This window comes from Eriocheir sinensis, chromosome 5, assembly GCF_024679095.1.
Source record: "Eriocheir sinensis breed Jianghai 21 chromosome 5, ASM2467909v1, whole genome shotgun sequence".
Taxonomy (NCBI): domain Eukaryota; kingdom Metazoa; phylum Arthropoda; class Malacostraca; order Decapoda; family Varunidae; genus Eriocheir; species Eriocheir sinensis.
Window position 1 is genome coordinate 22,800,728 of NC_066513.1, and position 25,681 is coordinate 22,826,408.

General features: G+C 42.7%; 1 protein-coding gene across 1 annotated transcript in view; it reads right to left on the reverse strand.

Moving 5' to 3' along the window:
- LOC126985386 (uncharacterized) overlaps window positions 1-24,967 on the reverse strand; it is an 80,377-nt gene extending 55,410 nt beyond the window's left edge. The window contains exon 1 of the mRNA XM_050840193.1: window positions 24,729-24,967. Within this exon, the coding sequence (XP_050696150.1) occupies window positions 24,729-24,954 (226 nt within the window). The 5' untranslated portion in view covers window positions 24,955-24,967. The remainder of the gene's footprint in view (window positions 1-24,728) is intronic.
- Between the last annotated feature and the right edge of the window lie 714 nt (window positions 24,968-25,681).

Consider the following 25,681-nt stretch of genomic DNA (forward strand, 5'->3'; position numbering starts at 1 on the left):
CCTTCTATTATCACTTTATTTCTATTTTCCTCCGCTCCTCATTTCATCTTCTCTACTCAACCATCCATCTTCATCTCTCTCCCATCCTTCGCTTACCTCCACACTTTCCTTCCCCTCCCATTTTTCCTCCCTCTTGTGTATTTCTATTTTCCTCCGCTTCTTATTTCATCTCCTCTACTCATCCATCCATCCTCATCTCCCTCCCATCCTTCGCTTACCTCCACACCTTCCTTCTCCTCCTATTCTTCCTCCCTCTTGTCCATTCTCCCAATTTCTTCCAATCCCCCCTTCCATCCCTCCTTCCCTCCTTTCCGCCTCTCTCCTTCCTCCGTTTGCTCCCCTCTGCCCTCAACAGTTCCCGTGAATGGAGGCGCTCTAGCAGACCAGCCTCACAGCCCCTTAACCCCTCAGCTTCACTGCACCCCTTTGTCTAAGTTTATCCCTCCTGTTGCTTCTCCTTCTATTCCTTCCCCTCCGCCTCCTCCTCTACCTGGTCCTCTTCCTCCTCCTCCTCCTCCTGCTGCTGTGTCCTCTAGCCTTATATAATTTTCCTCTTATGGTCATTGTATTTTCTTCCTCTTGTTCTCCTCACGCGTCACTCACCTCCAGATCCTTCCTCTAAATCCACCGTTCCTCGCTTCTTCTTCCTTCCTCTCTCGCCACAAGTTTCGCCCCTCTTCCTTCCTTCCTTCTTTCCTTCCTTATTTTCCGTCTTCTCTTCCTTCCTTCCTTCCTTCCTTCTTGCTCCTGTTTAGTTCTCTCACCCTTCCTTTCTCTCCCCTTCACCTGCCCTTGTTTCTTTTTCATCCTCTAATTGCCTGCTTCTCTCTCTCTCTCTCTCTCTCTCTCTCTCTCTCTCTCTCTCTCTCTCTCTCTCTCTCTCTCTCTCTCTCTCTCTCTATCTCTCTATCTATCTATCTATCTATTTAACCTATCACCAGGCCACCTCATGACTCAGGGCATTGGAGGTCAACATGGGCTAGTGGTGGAGATGGTGATGATGGAGGTGTGGTGGTGGTCGTGGTAGTGGTGGTGGTGGTGGTGGTTGAGGTGGTGGTGGTGGTGGTGGTGGTGGTCGCTGTGTGGAGGCAGTCAACAGTGGAGCGTCCTCAGCCTCGTCAATATGCAGATTAGCGGAAGGCTCAGATTGTCCTTGTGTACGACTTGAATAGATGTCTCGGGGCGCAAGGGTTCTGATTCTGGTACTTATGATCCGACTCTCCTTCCTCTCTGTTTTTATTTTTTCCTGCTCTCGCTAGTAAATTTTCTAACTTGTTTTATCTTTACTTTAGTGTTCCCTATTTTCTTGTTTCTTTAGTCTCATTTATATTCCCTGTGTCTGTTCTTCTTCTCCTCCTATTTTGTCTTTTTTTCGTCTTTCTCTTTCTTCGTCTTAATACTTGTCTTTGTTCATCTCCTTCTCCTCCTCCTCATCTTCCTTGTCCTTGTTCTACTTATTTTTCTCTTCCTCTTCCTCTTTTGTTTCCTTCCCCTTCTTCCTGTTCCTCTGCTCCCTTCCCCGTTCTTCCTCCTCTTCCCTCTCTTCCTCCTGTTTTGTTCTCCACCTCCTCCTTTTTCCCCTCCTCCTCCTCCTCCTCCTCCCTTGTCTTTTGACGTCTGGAAGTTGCCAATTAATGAGTATTTATGGGCAATTACACCACTAATTAAAGGAAGATAAAGTATGGTCGTACATTTAATCTTTGTTCTTTTTAAAATCTTGTACATTTTTATTGTTTCCATTAATTAATCGTTGCCGCTGTAATCTTCGCTCTTCGTAATTTTGATTCATCTCATTGTATCGCTCGTGCTCCTTTCCTTTCTAAATTTCTCTGGTGTTCACAACTTTTTCTCTTTCATCTTCCAACACACAGATTTATTGTATTCTCTCAACTGTACCTTTGCCGTCTTCCATGCATGACTATCTTGTTCTTATTTCTCATCCCTAAATAGAAACTCACGAACACCAACTCCATAATCTTAAAATAGCTGACTTTATATTTAAGTCTTTCCATTTCTCCCCTTTTAAATTTTTTTCCGAAGAGGGTCATGTGTCCGCCTTAGCTCCTTCCCTCTTCTTCCTTCCCTACCAACATCAGCAAGGCCTTGAAAAATACCTCTCGTTTTCTTTAAATATACCTCGTTTTCTTTAAGGTATCCATTTCTTCCCTTTTTCTTTATTTTTCCGAAGAGGGTTATATGTCTTCCTTTACTTCCTCTTCTCTCTTCTTTCTTTCACCAACATCACCACAGTCGTAAGAAAACATCTGTATACTCTAAGCTTTCCATTCCTTTCCTTTTTTTCTGTTTCTGTTTCTTCCGAGGGTCATATATCACGTTAGCCTCTTCTTTCTCACCAACACAGTCGTAAAAAAAAATATCCTCCTTTTTCTTTCAAGTTTTTCATTCCTTCTTTTAATCCCATGTTCTGGAGTGGGTCAAATTTTCTGCTTCCTCTCCTCTTCCCTCTTTTTTCTTTTTCACCGACACCACCACAGATATAAAACCGCCTTTCTTTTTTTTAATCTTTTCATTCCTCTAATTTATTTTTTATTTTTTGAGAGGGTCATATGTATCTTTAGCCTCCTCTTTCTCCCTCACTAATCACCATCAGTCTTAAAAATGTCGTTCTCTCTGTTTAAACTTTTCATACCTTTCATATTTTTCTTATTTTTTTTGGAGAGGGAAATTTGTCTCCACAGTCTCCTCCTCCCTGCTCTTCCTTTCTCATTATCGCCACCACAGTCTTTTCAATATTTTCCGTATTTTTTAAGCTTTTCCTTCCTTCCCATTTTTCTTATTTTTTTGGAAAGGGTCATATGTTTCCTTCCCCCCCCCTCTCTTCCCTCTTCCTCCTTTTTCACCAACATCACCACAGTCTTAAGAAAACATCTATACACTTTACGCTTTCCATTCCTTTCCTTTTTTCTTTTTGTTTTCTGGAGGGTTATGTCACCTTAGCCTTTTGTTTAAGTTTTCCATTCATTTCCCTTTTTCTTATTTTCTGAAGAGGGTCAAATGTCATCTTAACTTCCTCTTTCCACTTCTTTCTTTCTCACCAACACCACGAGTCTTGACCTTTCTTTTCCTGTAAGCTTTCTAGTTCTTCCTTTTTTTTCTTCTTATTTTCTTACGAGGGTCATATGTCGCCTGACCCTCTTTCTTTCTCACCATCACATTCACAGTCTTATATCTTCCGTTTTCTTTCAAGTTTTCTATTCCTTTCCTTTTTTCTTATTTTCTGCAGGGCGTCATTTCTTTTAAGCTTCCCCTTTCATGCTCCCCATCACCACCACAGTCTTATAAATATCTTCCGTTTTCTTTCAAGTTTTAGATTCCTTTCCTTTTTTTCTTATTTTCTTATTTAGTCTTCTCTTTCACGCTCACCATCACCACCAAACTTTAAATATAACATCTTTCGTTTTCTTTAAGCTTTACATTCCTTCCCGTTTTTCTCCTTACTTTCTGAAGAGGATTATAATGTCACCTTAACCTCCTCTTTCTTGCTATCACCAACACACTTCTAAAAATATATCTTCCGTTTTCTTTCAAGTTTTCCATTCCTTATTATCCATTTCTTATTTTTTTGGAGAGGGTCATATGTTACCTCAGTCTCCTCTTTCTTTTCTTATCAACATCATCATAGTAAAAAGACATCTTCCTTGTTTCTTTGAGTACTTCCCCTTTTCTCAGTTTCAGGAGAGACTCATATATTCTCTGCTTCCCCTCCTCTTCTCCTTTCCTACCATCACCAACACAATCTTAAACAAATATCCTCCGTTTTCTTTTAAGTTTTCCATTCTTTCCTCTTTTTTCTCATTTTCTGGAGAGGCTCACATTTTCTCCTTCACTTCCTTGCTTCTCCTTCCGGGCCATACATTATTTCATCGCCCTCCTTCTCGCCCGCCTCGTCGTTTAGTGAGTTAAATGGCCCACCAACAAGCTCGTTACAAGCTAATGGCCTGTTGCCTCCGCTGTCCTTTGTGCTGCATGCTATTGTTACAGTCATTTCTCTCCCTCTGCTTCTCTCTCTCCCTCCCTCTCTCCTTCCCTCTCTCACCCAGCCTCTCTTTTCTCTCATCACTCTCGTCCTCATTTTCTCTCATCTCGTCTCATTCCCTTTTTCTCTTTCGCATTGTCGTTCCTCTGCATGCTATTTCTCTGTCGTTGCTTCTCTCACTCTCTCACCCTGCCTTTTTTTTTCCTTTCCTCTCATATCTTTCGTACATTTTGCTCTTATTCAGTCTCATTTCCTCTCCCGGTTTCATCCTTCTTTCTTATTCTTTTCTTACTTCTCCTCTCTTTTTTTCTTTTAGTCTCTTCAGTCTCCTCTTTCCTCCTCTTTCCTATTCTAAGCAATCTACTTCTCCCATCTCTTCCTCCCTACTCCTTCTATTTCTCCCCTTTCTCTTCCTCCACTCTCCTATTTAGTTGCTCTTCCTTTCTAATGGCTTCTCTCGCTCCTCCATACCCTCTTCTTCCCTTCCTCTCATTTCCATATCATCACTTTTACCAGCGTGTCCTTCATCCTCTTTCCAGCTGGTTTATCCACCCATATAGTTGTTCGCATGGTAGTTCGGCGCCCAGAGCTTTAGTTTTTCTTTTGCTCGTGTTCTTTTCTTTTCTTTTCCTTCCGTCCACTTTAGATCACGACTTCTCTTGTGCTCTGGAGGGTGTCGGTGAAGACTATGGTGTTCCTTTTCTCTTCGTTTTTTTTCTCTTTATTCTTCCTCCTCCTCCTCATCATCATCCCCTTTGTTTCGTGTTAGTTTCCTTTGTCTTGTTCTTGTTCTTGTTCTTCTTGTTGTTGTTGTTCTTCTTCTTGTTCTTTTTCTTCTTCTTCTTCTTCTTCTTTCTCCTCCTCCTCCCCCTCCTCCTACTCCTCCAGGGTATGATTTGTGCATCGTTTCGGCCACTCTATATAACGTCCGTGTGTATTTATGTACCTGGTTTCATTAGGTGAGAGAGAGAGAGAGAGGGTAGAGATAAGTCTGGCAAGGACCATATTACTGCCCCCTCCCCTTCTCGCCCCCCCTCTCCTCCCCTCGCCCCCCCTCCCCACATCCCCAAATCGCACACACACTTTCGTTCCCTCAGTGCTCGGTGTGGCGGGTTAAGGCTTAAGTATACGCATTTTTTTTTCATTTCCAGCCCCGAGATTCAATCAGCCTTACGTAAGAGGGATTTGCGAAGGGGCGCCTCGGGGATTGGATAATGTCTCCAAAAGAAAATATTATCAGAAGAAAAAATGTTCCCGAAATGATTACCGAGAAAAAGTCTCCTAAATATATGTATCTGGAAAATTACTGAAGCAAATTCCTCAACATGGCCTGAATAGTCATCATCATCGTTATCATCATCTAAAGCCGCTACTAGTTCACTGTAGGACAAAAGTTTTTCACAGCGACATCCACCTCTGTCTGATATTGATGTACTCTATCCAGCGTTGCCAAATTATCGTATTAACCACATATCGTATTAATCATTTTTATGCCTCAAACTCTCGTACCTACACAAATAACGTGAGAAAATCAAAGTTAGTGCTGAAGCTGTTGAATATTGATGTTTTTCGTTCTTTGTTGTTATAGTTATCGGTCAGCAACTACGAAAATGAAATGCGATGAGTACGATAATTTGCCAAAGCTGACTCTATCCTCTCCCCCCCAAATGCTCTAATTTCATATCTTTCCTTTGTCGTCTGTCCACCTTGATTTCTATAATAATTTCTCTATTAATTGTCTGAAAATTACGCGTCTTTCTCACACAAAGAGTGTAATGAATCCCCTCACAACATTCACACGAGTTTTCACTTTATAACATTTTAATTTATGTTCTTACCACTTGGATAAGAGAGGATATAAGAACTGTAATAATGTATTGTGATACTGAATTACTGACCAGAAAGGAGTGCGAAAAAGTGTGAATGTGGTGTGTGTGTGTGGGGGGTGGGGGGTGGAGGGGGGGATGTATGGGTGTGGGGGAGTGTGAGTGTAGGTAGGTGGGTGTGGGTAGGTGGGTGTGAGTATGAGCAACAATACGAGCCAATAAAAGAGAGATGTTATAGTTTAATAAAAACAATTAGAGGCTGACGCAGCGGCGTATAAAAGAGAGCGGGAGAGAGAGAGAGAGAGAGAGAGAACAAAAGAAAGGCGCATAAAGATGTCATGTTAACGAAATATGAGAACACCGCCACCACCACTACCACGATGCTGATATAATGAATGTGATGATGACGAGGAGGTGAGGAGGAGGGGGAGGAGGAGGAGGAGGAGGGGGATGTGAGAGGAGGAGTAGGAGGAGGAGGAGTAGGAGTGCTTGGTTGGGTTCTGGTTTCGCGTGAGTGTGGGAAAGTTGAACTCGTGTAGAAAGGCATTGAGAGAGAGAGTCTGGAGGGTACTTGTAATTGTTTGCGTGCGTGTGTGTGTGTGTTTAGTAGTAATAGTAGGCGTAGAATGAGGAAGCGGAGGCGGGGAAGAAGGAAATTAATGAGACTGAATGGACAAGAGATAGATAGAAGAGGGGAAAGAAGAGGAAAGAAATCAGTGAACTAAAGGAGAAGGAGGAGCAGGGAATTGAATAGATGGAATATGAAGGGTAGATGGGAGAAGTTGAATAAATAAAGTAACTGGGGAAACAGAGGAAAGAGAGCAGGAGAAACAGGAAGTGAAAGTTGAAGGAAGAGATGATTAGATAAAGTAGAAGGTAAGAAGGAAAATATAAAAAAAATGGAGAAGGAAAAAGAATAAGAATAATGGAGGGAGAGGGAGAGTGCCAGGGAGGAAAATTAAAAGTGGGGGAGGAGGGAAATTAAAGAGGAGGGGGAGAGAAGAGGAAGGGTAAAGAGTGAATATGAACCAAGAGGAAAACACTCGACACGTTTGCAAGGGAGAGAAAAGTGGTGAGTGTGTATGTGTGTTTGTGTGACCCTCCTCCTCCTCCTCCTCCTCCTCCTCCTCCTCCTCTCACCTGTTTCATCTTCACAGGTAGAAAATTTCGCTTCGCTGTTTGGCAGTTCACGTGATTGCGTTTTTTTTTTTTTGACCTCTCGTCTCCTCGTTTAATCTATCCTCTGTGTGTGTGTGTGTGTGTGTGTGTGTGTGTGTGTGTGTGTGTGTGTGTGTGTGTTTCGCCTCTTCCTTTTCATCGCGTTTTTCTTCTCATTTCTTTTTCTTTCGTCTCATTTTTTCTCTCATCTCCCTCTCGTCTTGCGCCACTTAATCTTTTGCCTTGCTTTCATTTAGTCTCCTCATCCTCATGTAATATTTTTGCTCTCTCTCTCTCTCTCTCTCTCTCTCTCTCTCTCTCTCTCTCTCTCTCTCTCTCTCTCTCTCTCTCTCTCTCTCTCTCTCTCTCTCTCTCTCTCTCTCTCTCTCTCTCTCTCTCTCTCTCTCTCTCTCTCTTATTTTTCCTTTCTTTCTTTTTTCTTTCTTTTTTAGTCCTTCCTTTTATCTTTCTTTTTTCCTTTTTTCATCCTCTTTCATTCATTCATTCTTTCTTTCTTTCTTTATCTATTTTTTTTTCTTTCTTTCTTTCTTTCTTTACCAACATAGGTTAATCAAAATCAACACCTGTGTGAAAGTGGATGAAAGGGAAATCAAAATCATATTAATTAATCGCATCCATTTAACATTTACCTGCCAGAGTCTCCAGGTATTTACGCTGCCTCTCAAATGAGCCACAAAATGAGGTTAAAAATATGGAGCACTAAATGAGTTCCTAGTTTTTTCCGCGAACCCTCAAATCGACACCAAAAGTTGGGTAAAAATCGAGCAAGAGTGTAACATCGATCAAGCTCAGCATCAAGTGGTATTGGGCCTTAATGAATCGTGAAGGTGTGAGAAAATATAAATAAAAATGTGATAAAATTAAGTAACAAAAATATAAAGCAAGTAATCAAGAAGTAAAGTAATGGAATGAAAGTAAAATCTATCAAGTGGTATTGGACATTAATGAGTCGTGATGGTGTGAAATAAATATAGATAAAAATACAATAAAAATAAGTAATAAAGATGAAAAAGTAATAAAAAAGTAAAGTAATGGAGTCAGAGTAAAATCTATCAAGTGGTATTGGTCATTAATGAATCGTGATGGTGTGAAATGAATATAACTAAAAATGTGATAAAATTCAGTAACAAAAATAAAGAGCAAGTAATATTAAAGTAAAGTAATAGAGTAATAAGTAGAATCTATCAGTGGTATCGGAAATTTAATGAATCATGATGGTGTGAAATGAATTAGAAAAAAACAAGTAAATAAGTAACGAAAATAAAAAGCAAGTAATAAAAAAAAGTAAAGCAATGGAGGAATAAGTAAAATCTATCAAGTGGTTTTGGATATTAATGAGCCAGGCAGGTGTTAAATAAATCGGAAAAAAACATAATAAAAACAAGTAATAAAAAAAACAAGTGTCAAAACGTGTAAAGTAATGAAAAGTAGTAAGCCTCGTGCTGGTAATAAGGTCGAGGAAGTGTTTACCGGGCCTAATAAATATAAATGAATGAACCTCGGCAATAAACTCATGATAATTAAGTCACGGCGCGGAGAGAGGCCAGGATGAAAGGCTTGAGCAGACACGCTGAATTAATTCCTTGAGAGAGAGAGAGAGAGAGAGAGAGAGAGAGAGAGAGAGAGAGAGAGAATGAATGAAAAAAAGAAAAGAATGAAAGAGAGAACGGAGGAACTAGGAAAGAAAGAAACAATGAGAGAGAGAGAGAGAGAGAGAGAGATAATGGGTTAGCGGTGTGAACGTCTCATTTCATGCTCACTAACATAATAATCCTGCCACAAACAGAGGAGGGAAAAGGAAAGGGAAGGAAAGGAATAGAAAGGAAAGGACCTCTCACTTGCCCCCTTTCCTCCCCTGTCACACCATTTCCCTTCCCATCACTTCGCTGTCCCTTTTCCTACCCTGTCTTCTTCCCCTTGTTTGCATGCGTCATTCACTTGTTCATTTAGCTTGTCATATATTTGGGACATTTACTCATTTAGCTATTCATCAGTCATTCTTTAAGTAACTCATGTACTCATTCATTCATTCAATCAGTCAGTCAGTCAGTTAGCCAGTCAGTCATATTCTGGACATTTTCTCATTCAGCCATTCATTTCTTTGTCATACTTTCATTATACTCACTTCGTCCTTCATTCTTTCATTCACTTATTTATTTACTCAGCAACTGGCTCATCCACCCGCGCAATTAGCCAGTCGTTAGTTTGTCCGTCAGTCGGCTTGTCAGTCAATAAGGGTATGGGTCTGTACATGCCTGTCAGTCGTTAGAGAAGGAGAAAGGGTGCAATGTTGGTCTTGATGCAATGTTTTCCTCTTTCCACTGCTCTCCCCTCCTCGCGCGTCACTCGCTCACTCCCTCCTTCTCTCCGCCCCTCGAGCTAATGGCTGTGTATACATATTTGTCAGAGGTCAAAAAGGGAGAGTCTAAATAATGTTCCTTTGAGTTAAATGTTTTCTCCTCCCTCTCTTCCTCCTTCCCCTCCGTTTCCGCTATACCTTTCCTCCACCTCTGCCCTTCCTGACTCCATTTCTCACTCAATTACTCACTCATTTATGGTCTCGTATTCGTGTGTGTGTGTGAGTGTGTGTGTGTGTGTGTGTGTGTGTGTGTGTGTGTGTGTGTGTGTGTGTGTGTGTGTGTGTGTGTGTGTGTGTTTGTTTGTCTTTGGTTTATAGTTCCTTGGCCTTAATTCTCATTTCACTCACGCCCTATGCACCCCTTGACTCTCTCTCTCTCTCTCTCTCTCTCTCTCTCTCTCTCTCTCTCTCTCTCTCTCTCTCTCTCTCTCTCTCTCTCTCTCTCTCTCTCTCTCTCTCTCTCTCTCTCTCTCTCTCTCTCTCTCTCTCTCTCTCTCTCTCTCTCTCTCTCTCTCTCTCTCTCTCTCTCTCTCTCTGCTTTACTTTCTCTTTTCTTAATTTATCTTTTCATTATTTTCTTTTCTTTCAACTTATCTTCTCTTTTCTTTCTCTTCTTTCAATGTATCTTCTCTTATTCTCTCTCTCTCTCTCTCTCTCTCTCTCTCTCTCTCTCTCTCTCTCTCTCTCTCTCTCTCTCTCTCTCTCTCTCTCTCTCTCTCTCTCTCTCTCTCTCTCTCTCTCTCTCTCTCTCTCTCTCTCTCACACACACACACACACACACACACCTGATAATAACAACAAAAAATAATTAAACCAAAAAGAAATAATCATCCACTCACACACTCATATCTTTCCCCTTTCCTCACACATACACACACTCAAGTACACTGGACGGCTCTGTAGACACGTTCCCAGCGGCCACAACACTCGAGGCAGTACTAATAAAGGTTCCTCTCCGCCCACACGCACCAAACACTCGCCTTGTCCCGCCACACGGCCACTTGCTCCCTCCCCTTTTAGTTAATGTCTCAGTTAAGCCACGTGTCTGTAATCTAAACCCCCACACACAGGATGTTGGTTATAATATGTTTACACACACACACACACACACACACACACACACACACTCCACGCTCCAGCTGGCTAAACTTTCCACATCACGACGTCAGCAAAATGAAGAGAGAGAGAGAGAGAGAGAGAGAGAGAATAACCATAAGGAAAACGATGACGTAGTTAAAGAGAACGAAAGAAGCAAACAAACAAAGCGAAGAAAGAACAAAACACGATAAACATCATTGAGGATGGAGGAAAATGGGATGAGAGAGAGAGAGAGAGAGAGAGAGAGAGAGAGAGAGTCATAAAAGAACAGCCACTTGTTAGGTCGGTGGAAGTGTGGCGTGGCTGGTGTTGAAGGCAAGAAGCCATTATTTACTTGTCTGCACGCTTCTTCGGCTCGTTGAACGCTTTCGGTCCTCGGGAAGTGGAGTGCCGAAGAAGGGGAATCTTAAGGAGAGAGAGAGAGAGAGAGAGAGAGAGAGTTATAAGGTGCATGTGTGTGAGTGAACGATGGGAAGGGAGTGAGAGAGAGAGAGAAAGGGGAGAGGATGGAGGGTTATAGGGTCCCTTTGTGTGTGTGTGTGTGTGTGTGTGTGTGTGTGTGTAATAATAAATAATAATAATAATAAACGGTTTATTTCATGAAGTACCAGGCAGCCCTAGAGCTGAAAATATACATCAATGGAAGATGAAATGAAATGAATGAGACAAATGAACAAAGTAGTATGATCGAAAATAAAAAGGAAAATAGAAATAACAATAATAGCAATAATCATAGTAAAGATAATAATAATAATCACGATAATAATAATGATAATAATAATAGTAATCATAATAATAATAATAATAATAATCATAACAACAACAATAAGTCCTAATGAAAAATATTTACAAAACATACAAATTGTGCTGCTCTTAGTTTGCATTGTTGATATATTTGACCATCACGGGCACTGCGCTGTTCTTATAGCGGTCAGTCCGTGCCCGTATCGGGGCAATAATGTTGTGGTGTCGCACTGATTGCTGAGGGCGGTTCACTGCGGGTGGGAGGATGTGTCTGTGTCTGGGCTGGTTGAGAAGCTTGGTTGTGTGTGTGTGTGTGTGTGTGTGTGTGTGTGTGTGTGTGTGTGTGTGTGTGTGTGTGTGTGTGTGTGTGTGTGTGTGTGTGTGTGAGGAGAGTATTGAGTGCAGACCTAAGAGAGAGAGAGAGAGAGAGAGAGTCAGGAAGGGAAATATTTCATTGTTGTGTTTCCTTCCTGTGTTATTAGTGTATGTATCTGTATGTGTGTGTGTGTGTGTGTGTGTGTGTGTGTGTGTGTGTGTGTGTGTGTGTGTTTCCGCCTAACTTGCTGTGTGCGGATTTTGTTGTTCTGTTTTCGTGCTTCGTTTCCCACGTTTATTTTTCCTGTTTTTTTTCTTTTTTCTTGTTGACTCCACCTTTCCGTGCAAACTTTTATTTTTAGTTGAATTTTATTGTTTTTAACCCTTCGCCTGAACTTTACTTTCCGTGGACTCGAGTGTTTCACGGAAAGTTTACTCGTTCCCTGAAATTTACGCATTTTTAACGAAATTTTCACTTTCTGCGCCGCGACTATTCAGTTTCCCGTGAACTTGAATCTACTTCCACAACATTCAAATATTTTTTTCTGAATATCTTTTAGGGTCATTTCACAATTTTATATATTTTCGTTCTCCTTCAATGTTATCTTTTATTGATGGGTTCCAGTATTTCCTTTTCATTGTATCTTATTAGAGGGCTCACGAGTAACAATTCCCAAGCATTCTCTCTCTCTCTCTCTCTCTCTCTCTCTCTCTCTCTCTCTCTCTCTCTCTCTCTCTCTCCTTTCCTTTCTTTTCTTTTTCCTTTTTCTTTCTTTTTCTTTTTTCTTTCTTTTTCGTTCTTTCTTTCTTTCTTTCTTTCTTTCTTTCTTTCTCTCTTTCCTACTTTACCTTTTATATTGTACTCTCTCTCTCTCTCTCTCTCTCTCTCTCTCTCTCTCTCTCTCTCTCTCTCTCTCTCTCGGTCTCCCCTTGTCACCAATATAAAAGATAATTATTTTTCCCTGTCTCGGAAGGGGATTATCAGACCCAATTTTTTACCTGATAATGGTTTCCTGTCACACACTCAAGAAGGGAAACTGTGGAGACGTTCAACACAAGCCACAGAGAGACGATAAATACAACTGTTCTCTATACGTTTGAAAGTAGAACACAAGGAAACAAAGACAGACTAAGGTAGAAAAAAATTACATCTGCCTCTTAGCGTCTCGTATATGATTGGGGGAAATCTTATACCATAGACCCCGTAACAAAAGCCTTCTGGTCTCAGCCCTATGCGTGCTGCCCATAAATATTTAATGAACTCCTCTCAACGTAGATACACACAATGGAATTTCAAATGAGATTACCTAACCCAGAGCTTTGTCTTGTGCTACCGTAGTGGATAATACAATATTTAACGAGCTGCTCCTACCTTACTGAGAGAGAGAGAGAGAGAGAGAGAGAGAGAGAGACAGACAGACAGACAGAGAGAGAGAGAGACAGACAGACAGACAGACAGACACACAGAGAGAGAGAGAGAGAGAGAGAGAGAGAGAGAGAGAGAGAGAGAGAGAGAGAGAAAGGACGAGAGAGAAAAAAGTGAAAGAAAGAAAAAAGAAAAAAACCCCAGAAAGAATAAAGAAAAAGAAGAGAGAGAGAGAGAGAGAGAGAGAGAGAGAGAGAGAGAGAGAGAGAGAGAGAGAGAGAGAGAGAGAGAGAGAGAGAGAGAGAGAGAGAGAGAGAGAGAGAGAGAGAGAGAGAGAGAGAGAGAGAGAGAGACCTGGGGGTTTTCACGGGAGCGGACAAATGTTGGGCTTAAAGGAGACCGTCTGCTTTATTTACTGATCTGGCTTCCTTGACACACCTGCCTGCCTGCCGCCACGGTGCACAGGTGAGGCGGTAGTGTCCAGGTGACTCTGCCTTACCTGTGTGTACGTGTGTGTGTGTGTGTATGTGATGGTCTTTTCACCTTACCTGTCTCTCTACTCTACGTGTTCTTGTTCTTGTTTCTGCTCTTGTTCTTCTTTCCCAGTGTTTGTTGTCTCTTATTTAACATCCTATAATAAGTGGCAAGTACGCTGATTAAGTCACTATAGGTATGCAGGTAGGTAAGAGGGACAGGTAAGGGGCGACAGGTAAGGTGGGCGTCAGGGCAGGTGTGGTGCTTGTGGCTGCTCTTCCCCAGTTGCTCGGCCGCCCTGTGCTGAGTCTCTTTAAGCCTCCTCCTAAGATCCCACACTAATGGAAAAATACACGAGCTGCATTCACTTCCCTCCTGCCTCTTCCTCGCCTTCCCTTCCCCGCCCTCATCCTCTCTTGTACCCAGTGTAACAGTGAAGCGTTCTGTTTAGTGAAGCTTCGTATGGAGTATGCCTCTCACGTGTGGGGGGGGCTCCACTCACACAGCTCTCTTGGACAGAGTGGAGTGAGTGGAGTCTAAGGCTCTTCATCTCATCAGCTCTCCTCTTCTTACTGGTAGTCTTCTACCTCTTAATTTCCGCGTTATGTTGCCTCTCTTTCTATCTTCTATCGTTATTTTCACGCTGACTGCTCTTCTGAACTTGCTAACTCCACGCCTCCTCCCCTCTCGCGGCCCCGCTGCACGCGACTTTCTACTCATGCTCATCCCTATACTATCCAAATCCCTTACGCACGAGTTAACCAGCATCTTCACTCTTTCATCCCTTACGCTGGTAAACTCTGGAACAATCTTCCTTCATCTGTATTTCCTCCTGCCTACGACTTAAACTCTTTCAAGAGGAGGGTATCAGGACACCTCTCCTCCCGAAATTGACCCCTCTTTCGGCCACCTCTTTTGATTCTTTTTAGGAGCAGCGAGTAGCGGGCTTTTTCATATTATTATTTCCTTTTTTTGTGCCCTTGAGCTGTCTCCTTTGTTGTAAAAAAAAAAGAAAAGTGGCGATCCTGTTCTTTGTATCGGTATCAGTGGAAGGGATGATATTAAATGTGTTAAAGTTTTGTGTTTGGATAAGTTTAGGTTCATGTGTTGGTATCAGTTTAGGTTTAGTATTGGTATCAGAGGAAGGGATGATATTAGATGTGTTAAAGTTTTGTGTTTGGATAAGTTTAGGTTCATGTGTTGGTATCAGTTTAGGTTTAGTATTGGTATCAGAGGAAGGGATGGTGTGTGATGTGTGGAAGTTTTTTTTCTACAGTTAAGGAAGCAGCTCAAGGGCAAAAAAAAAAAAGAGAAAAAAGCCCGCTAATCACTGCCCCTATAAAAAAAAAATTAGAAGAATGGCCAAAAGAGAGGTCAATTTCGGATGGAAAGGTGTCTCGATACCCTCCCCTCGAAAAAGTTCAAGTCGTAGGCAGGAGGAAATAAAGACGAAGGAAGATTATTGTATTGGTATCAGTGTAGGCTGCTCTTCTTATTTAGTGTTTGTTTTCTCTTCATTAACACCCTATAGCAAGTGGCCAGTTCTTTCATTTGGTCACTATGGATATCCAGGTAGGTAAGGGAGCAGGTAAGGGGCTACAGGTAAGGGGTGGTCGTTCGGAGGGGAGAGGATGATATCAAGACACCTCTCCACTCGAAATTGACCTCTCTTTTGGCTACTCTTTACTTTTATAGGAGCGGCGAGTAGCGTTTTTTTTTTGTACTCTTTTTGTTACCCTTGAGCCGTGTCCTCTGATGTAAAAAAAAAAAAAATGTGTGAAAGTGTGTTTGGATGAGTTTAGGTCGTGTCGGCTGAGTTGTGAAGATCGTGTGAGTGGAATGTTTTTAAAAATGTCTGAGGAATGTCTTTAGAATGTCTCAAAAATCCGAGCTCGTCCCATCCATCCTCATTAACGGGATCAAAAGAGGAAACGTAGTGTTGAAGGCTGCCCGTTTTTAGATAACTCCTTAATAATGAAAGTTAAACATCGTTATAAAGATTCTCCTTCCTCATTTCTCTCTCTCTCTCTCTCTCTCTCTCTCTCTCTCTCTCTCTCTCTCTCTCTCTCTCTCTCTCTCTCTCTCTCTCTCTCTCTCTCTCTCTATCTATCTATCTTCAGCCCACAATGTCTATTTATATCTATCTATTTATCAGTCTATCTTCCCATCTATCTATCTATCTATCTTTATATTAATTTTGTATCTGCCTCTTTCGCTTTGTCTCTCTATATCCATCTCTCTGTCTATCTATCTCTATCTATCTATCTGTCTATCTTTGCGAGTTCGGCGGCGCTCACACACTCGGGCAAAAGAGTCGAGGACGGCGCCTGAGTTTGGGTCGGAGATAAATCAGAAGGTTAAACAGGGCACGTAAGGAGTGTGTGGCGCCGCCCGAGACACGACGCGTGACTCACGAGCAAAGCAAATACGCGGCGTAGTGCTTGAAAAGGGCGGAGGGCGTAGGGAGGAAGAGCGGGAGGGAGGAAGGAATGAGCGCGAGGAGGACAGGGAAAGAACGGAAGGGCAAGGAAAGGACTGGAGAGGAAGCCGGAGAAGGGAAACGATAGGAAAGAACAGGAAAGTAGTATGGAAGGAAGGAAGGAAGGGAAGCAGGGGAGATGGACTGGAAGGGAGAAAACGGTAGGGCTAGGAAGAGGACAGGAGAAGAAGCGAAGGAAGAGAAGGATTGGAAGGGAAAACACGGTAGGGCTAGGAAGAGGACGGGAGAGGAAGCGACGGAGGGGAAAGGGTAGGAATGCAAAGGAAAGTGTTAAGAAAGGAGGAAAGGGGTAATGAATGGGATGGAAAAAGGATCTGAGGGAAGAAAGGGAGTGAGGAAACATGCGAGAATGGCAGGGAAAGAGAGGACAGACAAGGGAAGGACAGGGAAAGAAGCGAAGAAAGGAAAAGATAGGAAAGCAAAGGAGAGTAGTAAGGACGGAAGGGAAGGAGGGATGGATGAGCGGGAGGAAGGATATAACTTGGCAAGCCTTAGGGCGAAGGGAGGAAGAACGGAAGGGAGGAAAGAGGCGAGGAAAGGCAAAGAACGGAAGGGCAAGGGAAGGACGAGAGAGGAAGCGAGAGAAGGGAAAAGATAGGAATGAAAAGTAGTAAGCAAAGAAGGGGAGGAGGGATGGATGGGATGGAGAAAGGATATGACTCGGCAAACCCAACTTGGATGAAGAGGGAAGGTGGATGTGATGTATTGTATAGATGGATTTATTACTTTTTTGTGTGGGTGCGGGGGTACGGGTGTTTGTGTTGGTGGGTACGGGTGTGCGTGTGTGTGTGTGTGTGTGTGTGTGTGTGTGTGTGGGTGATAGCAAATTAACCATTCACGTCATTACCTGATATGATAACTCGATAGAATAATATATTTTTTTTCGATACCATTCACGTGTATTTATTCAATGACTGCCAAAGTGTATTATCACATCACGAACTCAACTAAATAATAAATCACTAATATATATATACTTGTGTTTCAGAGGCATTCATGATTTATTTGTTAGTCTTTAAAGCACCGTTTAAAAATTACTTCTGGCAGTTATATTTGGTCTCAGTCGTTTCTATTTCTGTCAGTTATGTATATTTTTTCGTTCATATGTATTTCCCTTTTCTTCCAGTACAAGGCCGTCGCAGCGAGGAACAGACGTCACCTTTATGAGTGAGTACCGACTTGTCTATTTAGTGTTCATGTGCAGCATTTTGGTTCGTGAAAAAGTAAATATTATTATCTCTGGAGCGTCGACAACGTGCTTTGTTTTGATACACGACTGTTGAACATGTTTTGGACGTGGGGAAGGTGTTAATGTGTTGCAATATTGTTTTCATGGCTTGTCAAGAGCGTGATGACAGCCTCCCCTTGCCCGCCGCCTCCCCGTCCCATCACACTTCCCTTCCCTCTCTCTACCTGTTCCTGGCATACTAACTCCTCTCATTTTTTTCCCTACCTACTTACCTTTACTTCCTCCTTGTTTCTCATAGTTTTTTCTCCCTATATGTTTCCTTTACCTTTCCACTTCCTTCTTGCTCCTCATTTTTTTTCCACCCCGCATGTTTCCTTTACGTTTCCACTTTACGATCCAGTCCATCTTCCATTTTATTTGTCTCCCTTTTCCCCTCACTTCCTTCACACTTCATATTCCCTCCGTCCTTCCTCTATATGTTCCAGCTACTCTCTCCCCTTCTCCACTTTCCCACCCTACCTCCCTTACCCTCTCCTCTCACGTCCCCGCTTCCTCTTCCCTTCTCTCCCCTTCTCCTCCCTCCCATCACTCTCCCTCCACGCCCCTTCATCTCCCTTCTCTCCCCACCTGAGGTTCTGTTGCAGGCAGGTGACATACCGTGTTGGGTTATAATGTGTGAAACGCTTTGCTTTTTTCCCCATTCTTTTATTCCTTTTTTTTATGCTCAGTGGTGAGAAAAATAGGTTTAATCCATTGCAGTGTGTGTGTGTGTGTGTGTGTGTGTGTGTGTGTGTGTGTGTGTGTGTGTGTGTGTGTGTGTGTGTGTGTGTGTGAATTTTCCTTTCGGTGTTTTTTGCAGTACAACTGATACCAATGTTTCATATATAGTGGCAGAGATTAATTTTTATATAGAAGAATGCCATAGTTTTATCCAGCTGAAAAACCGCTTATCATCACTCGCATATTACATACTGCAACACCTCACCTTGCAACACACGTATACAGACGCATTGCAATATATTTTTCGCCAACCCCATCTCACCTGACCTCATTATTTCACCTGCGTCAACTCACCTCATTATTTCCTCTACCACTCCCCATTTTATTCTCTGTTTTACCTCATCTTATCTCATTCTTTCACCTACCTCACCTCTCCTCACTTATTCACTTTACCTCACCTCACTTAACTCTTTTACCTACCAGACATTACTTAAATTTCTTACCTACCTCACCTGATTTCGTTCTTTCACTTATCTTACCTCACTTCAGTCTTTCATGCACTTCAGCTCACTTCATTCTTCCGCCTATCTCACCTCACTTCACTTTTTCACCTACCTCACCTCATTCTTTCACCGACCTTCACCTTACTCTGTTTTCTCACAAATCTCCCATCATGTCACCTCATCTCACCACACTTCACCTACTGTATTACTTTCATTTCAGCCTTTCGTTCACCCTTTATTACTACACTAGTAAATAATCTTTCACTAATACTCGATTCTTTCACTCTCACACAAACCTCATCCACCACAACAACCACCATTACCTACAGCTTTTCTCACCACCACCACCACCACCACCACTATATCAATCACATTTCCCTCACAGAAACACCACCCATACCACTCATCTCGCTACCGACAACACCACTATCCACATAATTACTCCCTCAGTATAACACCACCACCTATCACTTCTCTCATCACCACTAACCACTACTTTACTCCCCTGAACTCCATCACCTATCAGTAGCCTACTCTCAATACCACCAACCACTATCTCATTACTTCCGTCACCATCATCAACAACCACTACTATACCGCTTCCTCACCCTAACCTTTCCGCCACCACTTCGCCGCCACCCTTTCCTCCTCCTGGGCTGATGCGGGCAAGTAATTAGTCACTCAGGCGAACGGGAGAGCTACGTATACGGGTCCTGAGTACATAATTCCCTCTACAGCCCAGGACGCGGGTAGGGAAAGGCCTATTGTGTGTGTTTATGGAGTTTCCAGGTCAGTATTCAAGGTTTTAAGTGCACGGAAGGTATGTAGAGGTAGGAGAGGAAAGGAGAGGCTGGCTGGAGGAAAAGGAAAGGGTGACTTGAGGAGTATTAAAGACGGTAAAGGGATGCTAATGAATCTAATGTAGGTTAGGGCTCGGTATTCACGGCTGTAATTGTATGGAGGCTTTTGTCGTGGGTTTAAAAGGGAAAGGAAAATCTGGCTGGAGGAGTAATGAAGACGGAAGGTAATGTTAGGTAATGCTGATGAATTTACCGTAGGCTAAAGCTCAGTATTCCGGGCTTTTCGAGGGTATGTGAACTGAGTGAAGGGGAGAACCTGAGGGCAAGCGAGGAGAAGCAAGGTCACTCACTTAGGCCTTTTTACGGTGTTGGGTGTCGGGTTGGAGGCGGGAAGGTGACGTTAATAAGGTGAGTAATGAGACGCGACACAGGTGGTGGGGACAAAGGGGGTGGGGGAGGGGAGGGCTTCAACAAAGGGCGCGAGGAGGGAACGGAAGGAAGGGATGGAGGGGAGGAGAGAAGGAGAGGAGAGAAGGTTTTGATAATGAGGGAACGGAGGGACTGAGGAGGTGGTTGAGGAATGGGAAGGTATAGCCGTAAGGGCGGAGGGCAGGACGAAAAGAAATATGAGGCCTTAGAAATATCTGATTGGGAGACTAATATTTTATAGATGCTCTGAGGACCTGGGGAGAGAGAAAAACAGGAGACCAGGAAAACATGTTAATAGGGTTAAGACTTCATTAAAAGATCCCAGCGAAGCCATAGTAAAGACGGGTGGCTCGGGAAAAGAGTGAAAGGAAGGGAAATACTGTATTGAGGAAAAGTAGCGTGCAAAAGTTAATTAGTGGTGATGACGGAGAGGTACAAGAAAGCGTTGGAGGAGCCAATATAGGGAGTGCGAGGTCAGATGTACTTGCCGCAGACACTAAGGAAGGAAGCAGAAGCCGATAAAGTAGTAAATGAAAGCAGTGGAGCAGGCAGTAGTAGATGGGCGAGCAGGTGTACTTGCCTTGGACTGTGGTAAGCATGGAAATAAGAATGGGAAAGAATTAAAGTAACTTAACATAACGGACATGCTGGATGGAAAGAAAAGTTAAGCACTGTTATTTAAGTAAAGTAAGCAGAAGAAATGATCGGAGAAGCAGCGGGTATTGTAAAATAGAACACTGTATATATTTTTTTTAAGTACCGTTCTCTTGTATGAAGGGACGGAAAACACTGGACGAAAATTGATCCCAGGAAGCAGTGGTGCCGACTCCTTGCTTGCAGCGCGAGAAGAACAAGATTACTGAGTTTTATAAATGATCGTGGTGGTGGTGGTGGTGGTGGTGGTGGTGATAATGGTGGTGGCGATGTTGCTGCTGTTGGTGTTGGCGATGGTGTTGGTGGTTTTATTGGTGGCGGTGGTTGCGTTGTTGTTATTGGTTGTGTTGTTACTGTTATTGTTATTGTTGGTGGTGGTGGTGATGATGGTGGTAGTGGTGGTAGTGGGGGGGGTGGGGGGTAAATATAATGGTGATGGTGTTTTAAGGAATGCATAAGTATCCGTTAAAAGTAGGCCTTAATAATACAGGTAACACTAACTCGCATTAAACTCGAAGAATATAGTTCGGAAAGGCTACAAATAACAAGTCTGCTGCTGTCCATTACTGAAGCCTCAACACGCTCTGATTGTTTTTGAGGAAGTTTGTTCAAGTTACATAATTAGTTTTCGGAGCTGTGCGAACTTATGATAACCAGGCAAGTCCTTCTCCCTCCCCTCCCTCTCCGACTCTCCTCCACCTCGCCTTTCTTTTCCTCTTTCCTTCATCTCAACTCCTCCACTTTCCTTTCGTCCATCTCTCACCTTTCTTCTCCTTCATTCCCTCTTTTCTTCCCCCCCTTTCTTATTTCCTTCGCTCATTTATTTCCTATCTTCCACCCCTTACCTCTCCTTCTTACTCCTCTTCTAGCTTTTCCTTCTTCTCTGTCTTCTATCTTATGTAAGTCTCCCGAACACAGTCTTCCAACTCTCATCCCTCTCTTCCTTCTCTTTCTCCTTTTCCCCCCACTTCTTTATCCTATCTATTCTCCTCTTATCTCGTTTTCACTTCACATTCAATTTCCCACCTTCACTACTTTCTGCTACCTCTCTTTCTCTTCTTATTCCATCCTCTTCTTTCTCTTCTCTCCTCCGACATGAGTCTACACCTCTTTTCTGTATCCTTCACTCTTTCCTCCTCCTCACTCCTTTTCCTCCTCCCATCTCGTCCAACGCTTGCATCGCACCGCAAGTTCCCACAGTCTAATTTATCCCCTCCTTCTCCATCCATTCCCTCTAAGTCTTCCTTCTTTCAGTCCTCCCTTCGCTCACCGCCTCTCCTCTCGTCTGTTAAACTGAGTATATTACAGAGAAAGAAAGTTTCCATGGAAATGCAGATGAGAAAATGTGAGACTTGCATTAAGATTAAGTTTACAGTTTTTTACCGCTCTGAATTAGAGGAGTTATGCGGGGAATGTTAATCTTCTGTATAGCCATTCTTTCACCTGGCTTCCCCTCACCTATCTTACCCTTACCTGGCTCCTCGCTTACCTGGCTTTCCCCGTACCTGGGTTATGCTAATTACCCACCTGAGGCAAAACACACTGCTCCACGCCTTCGTAATCTTGGTTTTAATACGTTTTTCTGTGTACCTATTCTCTCGGGTGAAGGAGATAATATTCCATTCATTTCGTTTTGCATTTAAATCCACTTATTAGGCGTCGACAGATTAAGGATTTAAAAGAGGAAAAGTTTGTCAGTTCCCTTGAGTTTAGTGAGAAATTTTCCATTTTATTTTCTCATTTCCCTTCTGTTTTCTTTCTTTCTGTAGTTTTTAATTCTTCATGGAGGGAAACTGAAATCGTTTGCTAAGTGAGACAGTCTTTCTTTTTTATTTCCTTTCGCATATAAATATTTCAGGTGGTCGTCGACGGATGGACCTAAACAGACAGTAGATAAAGAAATGTTGTGATCTCTTTTGTGCTTAATGCGTAATCTTTCCTCATATTTCTTATTGCATATATATTTTCCAGTTCGACGTTGACACATGGGCCTGGACAGATAGTAAAAATGAAAAAAAAAAATGCCATTGTGTTAAGTGATTACATTTTTCTTTTCTTCGTCAAACACTTTCATCTCGGTTGTGCGTCGACTGATTGAAGAATTAAGAGGGAAAGTTTGTATCTTTTACGCTCAGGCATCAGATTTTTCCTCTTGTTTTTTCATCTTATAATCCTCCTCTTGCGCTGAGTGAGATAATTTTCCTTTCATTCCTCATGTATACAGAGCTTAATAACCGGCTTTGACAGACTTAGGAATTAAAGAAAACACCATTTAAGCCTCAGCGTAAAATATTCAGCCCGACACCTGTCCAGCGGAATATTACAGAGGAGCGGCTGTTAATATTTGAGCGCTGCGTTGCGTTGGGCAGGTGTTGTGATCCACGGCTTCTTTAATATTCAAACCGGCTTTTTTATGTATATTACCTGCCGCTCACACCTTCATACCTCCCTCCCTCCGTCCATCACTTCATTCTTACTCTTCTTCCCATCCTGCCTTTTTGCCTCATGTTTCTCTTATCTTTCCTCCATCTTTCCATCTCTTTCCGTTCCTTCTACCTCCTTTATCTCTCTCCTGTAATCTTCCTATCTACCCTTTCCATCACTATCCTTTTCTTCCTCCCTTCTACGCTTTTTCTACTTCCTATCTTTCCACACTTCTTTCTTCTCTTCATTTATCTTTCTATCTGGTGAATAATAACTCTATAAACACTTTTCCTATACAAATAACAAGATGCCACTTTACTGCAAACATCGAGATAAGAAAGAAAATGGTGAGTCTTTCTTAAAACAAAATCGTATCTCAATCTTTTCTCGCTCGCCAAAAAGAAAGAAGTAAGTGTTCGCCGCTACTGTAAGCTTCTTAACGTTATCCCGGCACCGTTGACGAAGTTTTAATTCTCTCATCACACTGTTGAGTTGGTCGGAGCGTTTCGTGTTCCTCTTCTCGTTCCTTTTTCCTTCCTTCTCGCGGCGGGAAAAAGTTCCTCTCCTCGGCCAGATAAATTCTTTGACATAAATTACCGCCGCGCGAAATTTGCTTATGATGAAGACGAGGAGGAGGATCCAGTGTCATTAAATTAAGGCTATGGCGATTAAGTTATAATCTCTCGCTTTTTCCTTCTGAACTTAATTCGCGGATAATGATTCTACGCCTCAGTTTCCAGACTCCGCCAGACGCACGCTGCTCTCTCCCTCTTGAGCTGCTTCTGAGTCATTTTATTTTGCCTCCCTTTCACCTGACGTAGCCCTGTGCAGGTATACATAAGAGGGAGGAATATTTGAACTAGCACTTAAAGGTAAAAGAACATAATCTTGCTTTAAACTGGAAAAACTGGCACCTGTATTTGTTGTTATATGTTATTTCAATAGTTACTTGCTTATACCTTTCCATTGTTGGTATCAGTAGTTAATCCTTTGTTTAAACTGCTAAAACTATACCCTCTATTGTCAGTCATCTCGTGATTTTTATTTGTTTCTCTCTCTCTCTCTCTCTCTCTCTCTCTCTCTCTCTCTCTCTCTCTCTCTCTCTCTCTCTCTCTCTCTCTCTCTCTCTCTCTCTCTCTCTCTCTCTCAAAATCAATCTGACTCTCTAAATCAATCTCAATCTCTCACTCTCTCTCTAAATAACTCTTCAGTTATATATTTTGCAAGAAGTTTGTTTAAAAATGCAGCGGCTTACTATTATTACCGTCTGCTACTTATTTTTTTATAAGATTAAAAAAAAGCAGCATAAAATGAGCCACAACCTGCAATTATTAATACTCGTATCGCCTCCCCTCCGCCGCGCCCTGACACTGTTATAACGTTACGACGCTGTGTATTAAATGTGCGATATTTTTTTGCTCTTCCCTGTCAACGGCCCTTCTGTTTTGGGAGTGGTACATGATTTTCCTTCCATAGTACTGTGTTGCTTTATGGGGGTAAGAGAAGAACGTGGAAGTAATGAAATCTGCTGGTTTTTACCGTAGACTTTCACTGCAGATTTTACATTTGTATTGTCGTAATTTTTGCTTTTGTCACTGCTACTGCCGCTATGTTTACTACTACTACTACTACTACTACTGCTCCACCCATATTTATTGTTACCCTGGTAAAAGTACAACAGCGGCGGTATTTAGTAAGAGTTTAAGTATGTCGTTAAGCGTCACACATCTAGGCCAGGAGTAGCCACAGGGTGAGGTAGGGGTAGTAGTAGATTAATTTTCTTAAACTCATACAGAGTGGGAAGGGAATGTTACAGAGCAAGACCCTTGAATTAAACACCTAAAACAGATCCAGTAGTCAGAAAAACACAGGTCACGCATTAGCAGCTTTATAGTCCTGCAGAGAACGTGAGGCGAGATAATTTTACGTGACGTTTGCCGACTCATCCTTTGAACACCCAAAATAGACACAGAAAGAACTAGGAGATCCGGAACAAGCCAGTAGTCCCTGTATGATATTAGGGAGAGCGGTAAATCAGGTGTCTTAGATCCATTTATTATCTTCCACTTCCCACTAAGGAAACATCCCACGTTCCAGGGCCGTTTAGACAAAGAACAAAAGATATAATCTGGCCAGGCCAGCAGTACTCACGCGTGCAGTGCGCTGGCTCGTCCTCGCTGCCCGCACAGTCCGCCTCGCCGTCGCAGTACTGGTCGGCGGAAACGCAGCTCCCGTCGTGGCACCGTAGCTCGCCCATGCCGCAGCCCTCAGCCCGCGCCGCCCAGCAGCCAGCCCACGCCAGCAGGCACACCCACGCCCACACCCGCGCAGGGCCGCCACGCCCACCGCACGCCGCAGGCCGCCACCCCCAGCCCATCACACTCAACGCTCATCTGAAAAAAAAACACGTCACTTATTGTAAAGCGTCCTGAGCTATAGACGATATAACCTGACTAATACTAAAAGGTTAAAAACAGGTTAAAACTACATAAAGAAGAGCACACAAAATTTATAAAGATGAAGACTATCCTATTTTTAAAACGTCCTGAGCAACAAACGGAAGGAGCAGACCTGTGGGAAGACACGTTCATAGCGCCGTTAAACAAAGACAGTGAGTAAAAAGAATTTAAACATAAAGAAAACATACACACACAAGTTTTGCTAAGATAAAGATCATCCTTTTTACTGTTGCAACACATAAAATTACACCTCCACATCCACCTTCATCACCTTCAACACCACCCCCACAAGTTGTTACACCGGCTCTTCCTCAGGCTTCATTACCTTCACCGTCGCCTCCACCATTACCACCTGCACCATCACTTCCACCACTACCTGCATTACCACAGCTTGTCACATCACTTCTACTACTTTCTCAAGAACCAACTTAACCACCAGCACCACCACCATTTTCACCTCCACCTGCACAACCACTCGTATCTACACCACATCCATCTGCACCACCTCCACTTCTGTCTCCACCGTCACTACTTACTTCACCTTTTTTCTCTCTTTACCATCTTCATCAAAATCACCTGCATCATCACCGCCACTTTTCCATAACTACCATACTCGCAATCCCCCCCACTCCCCCCCCCCCCCCA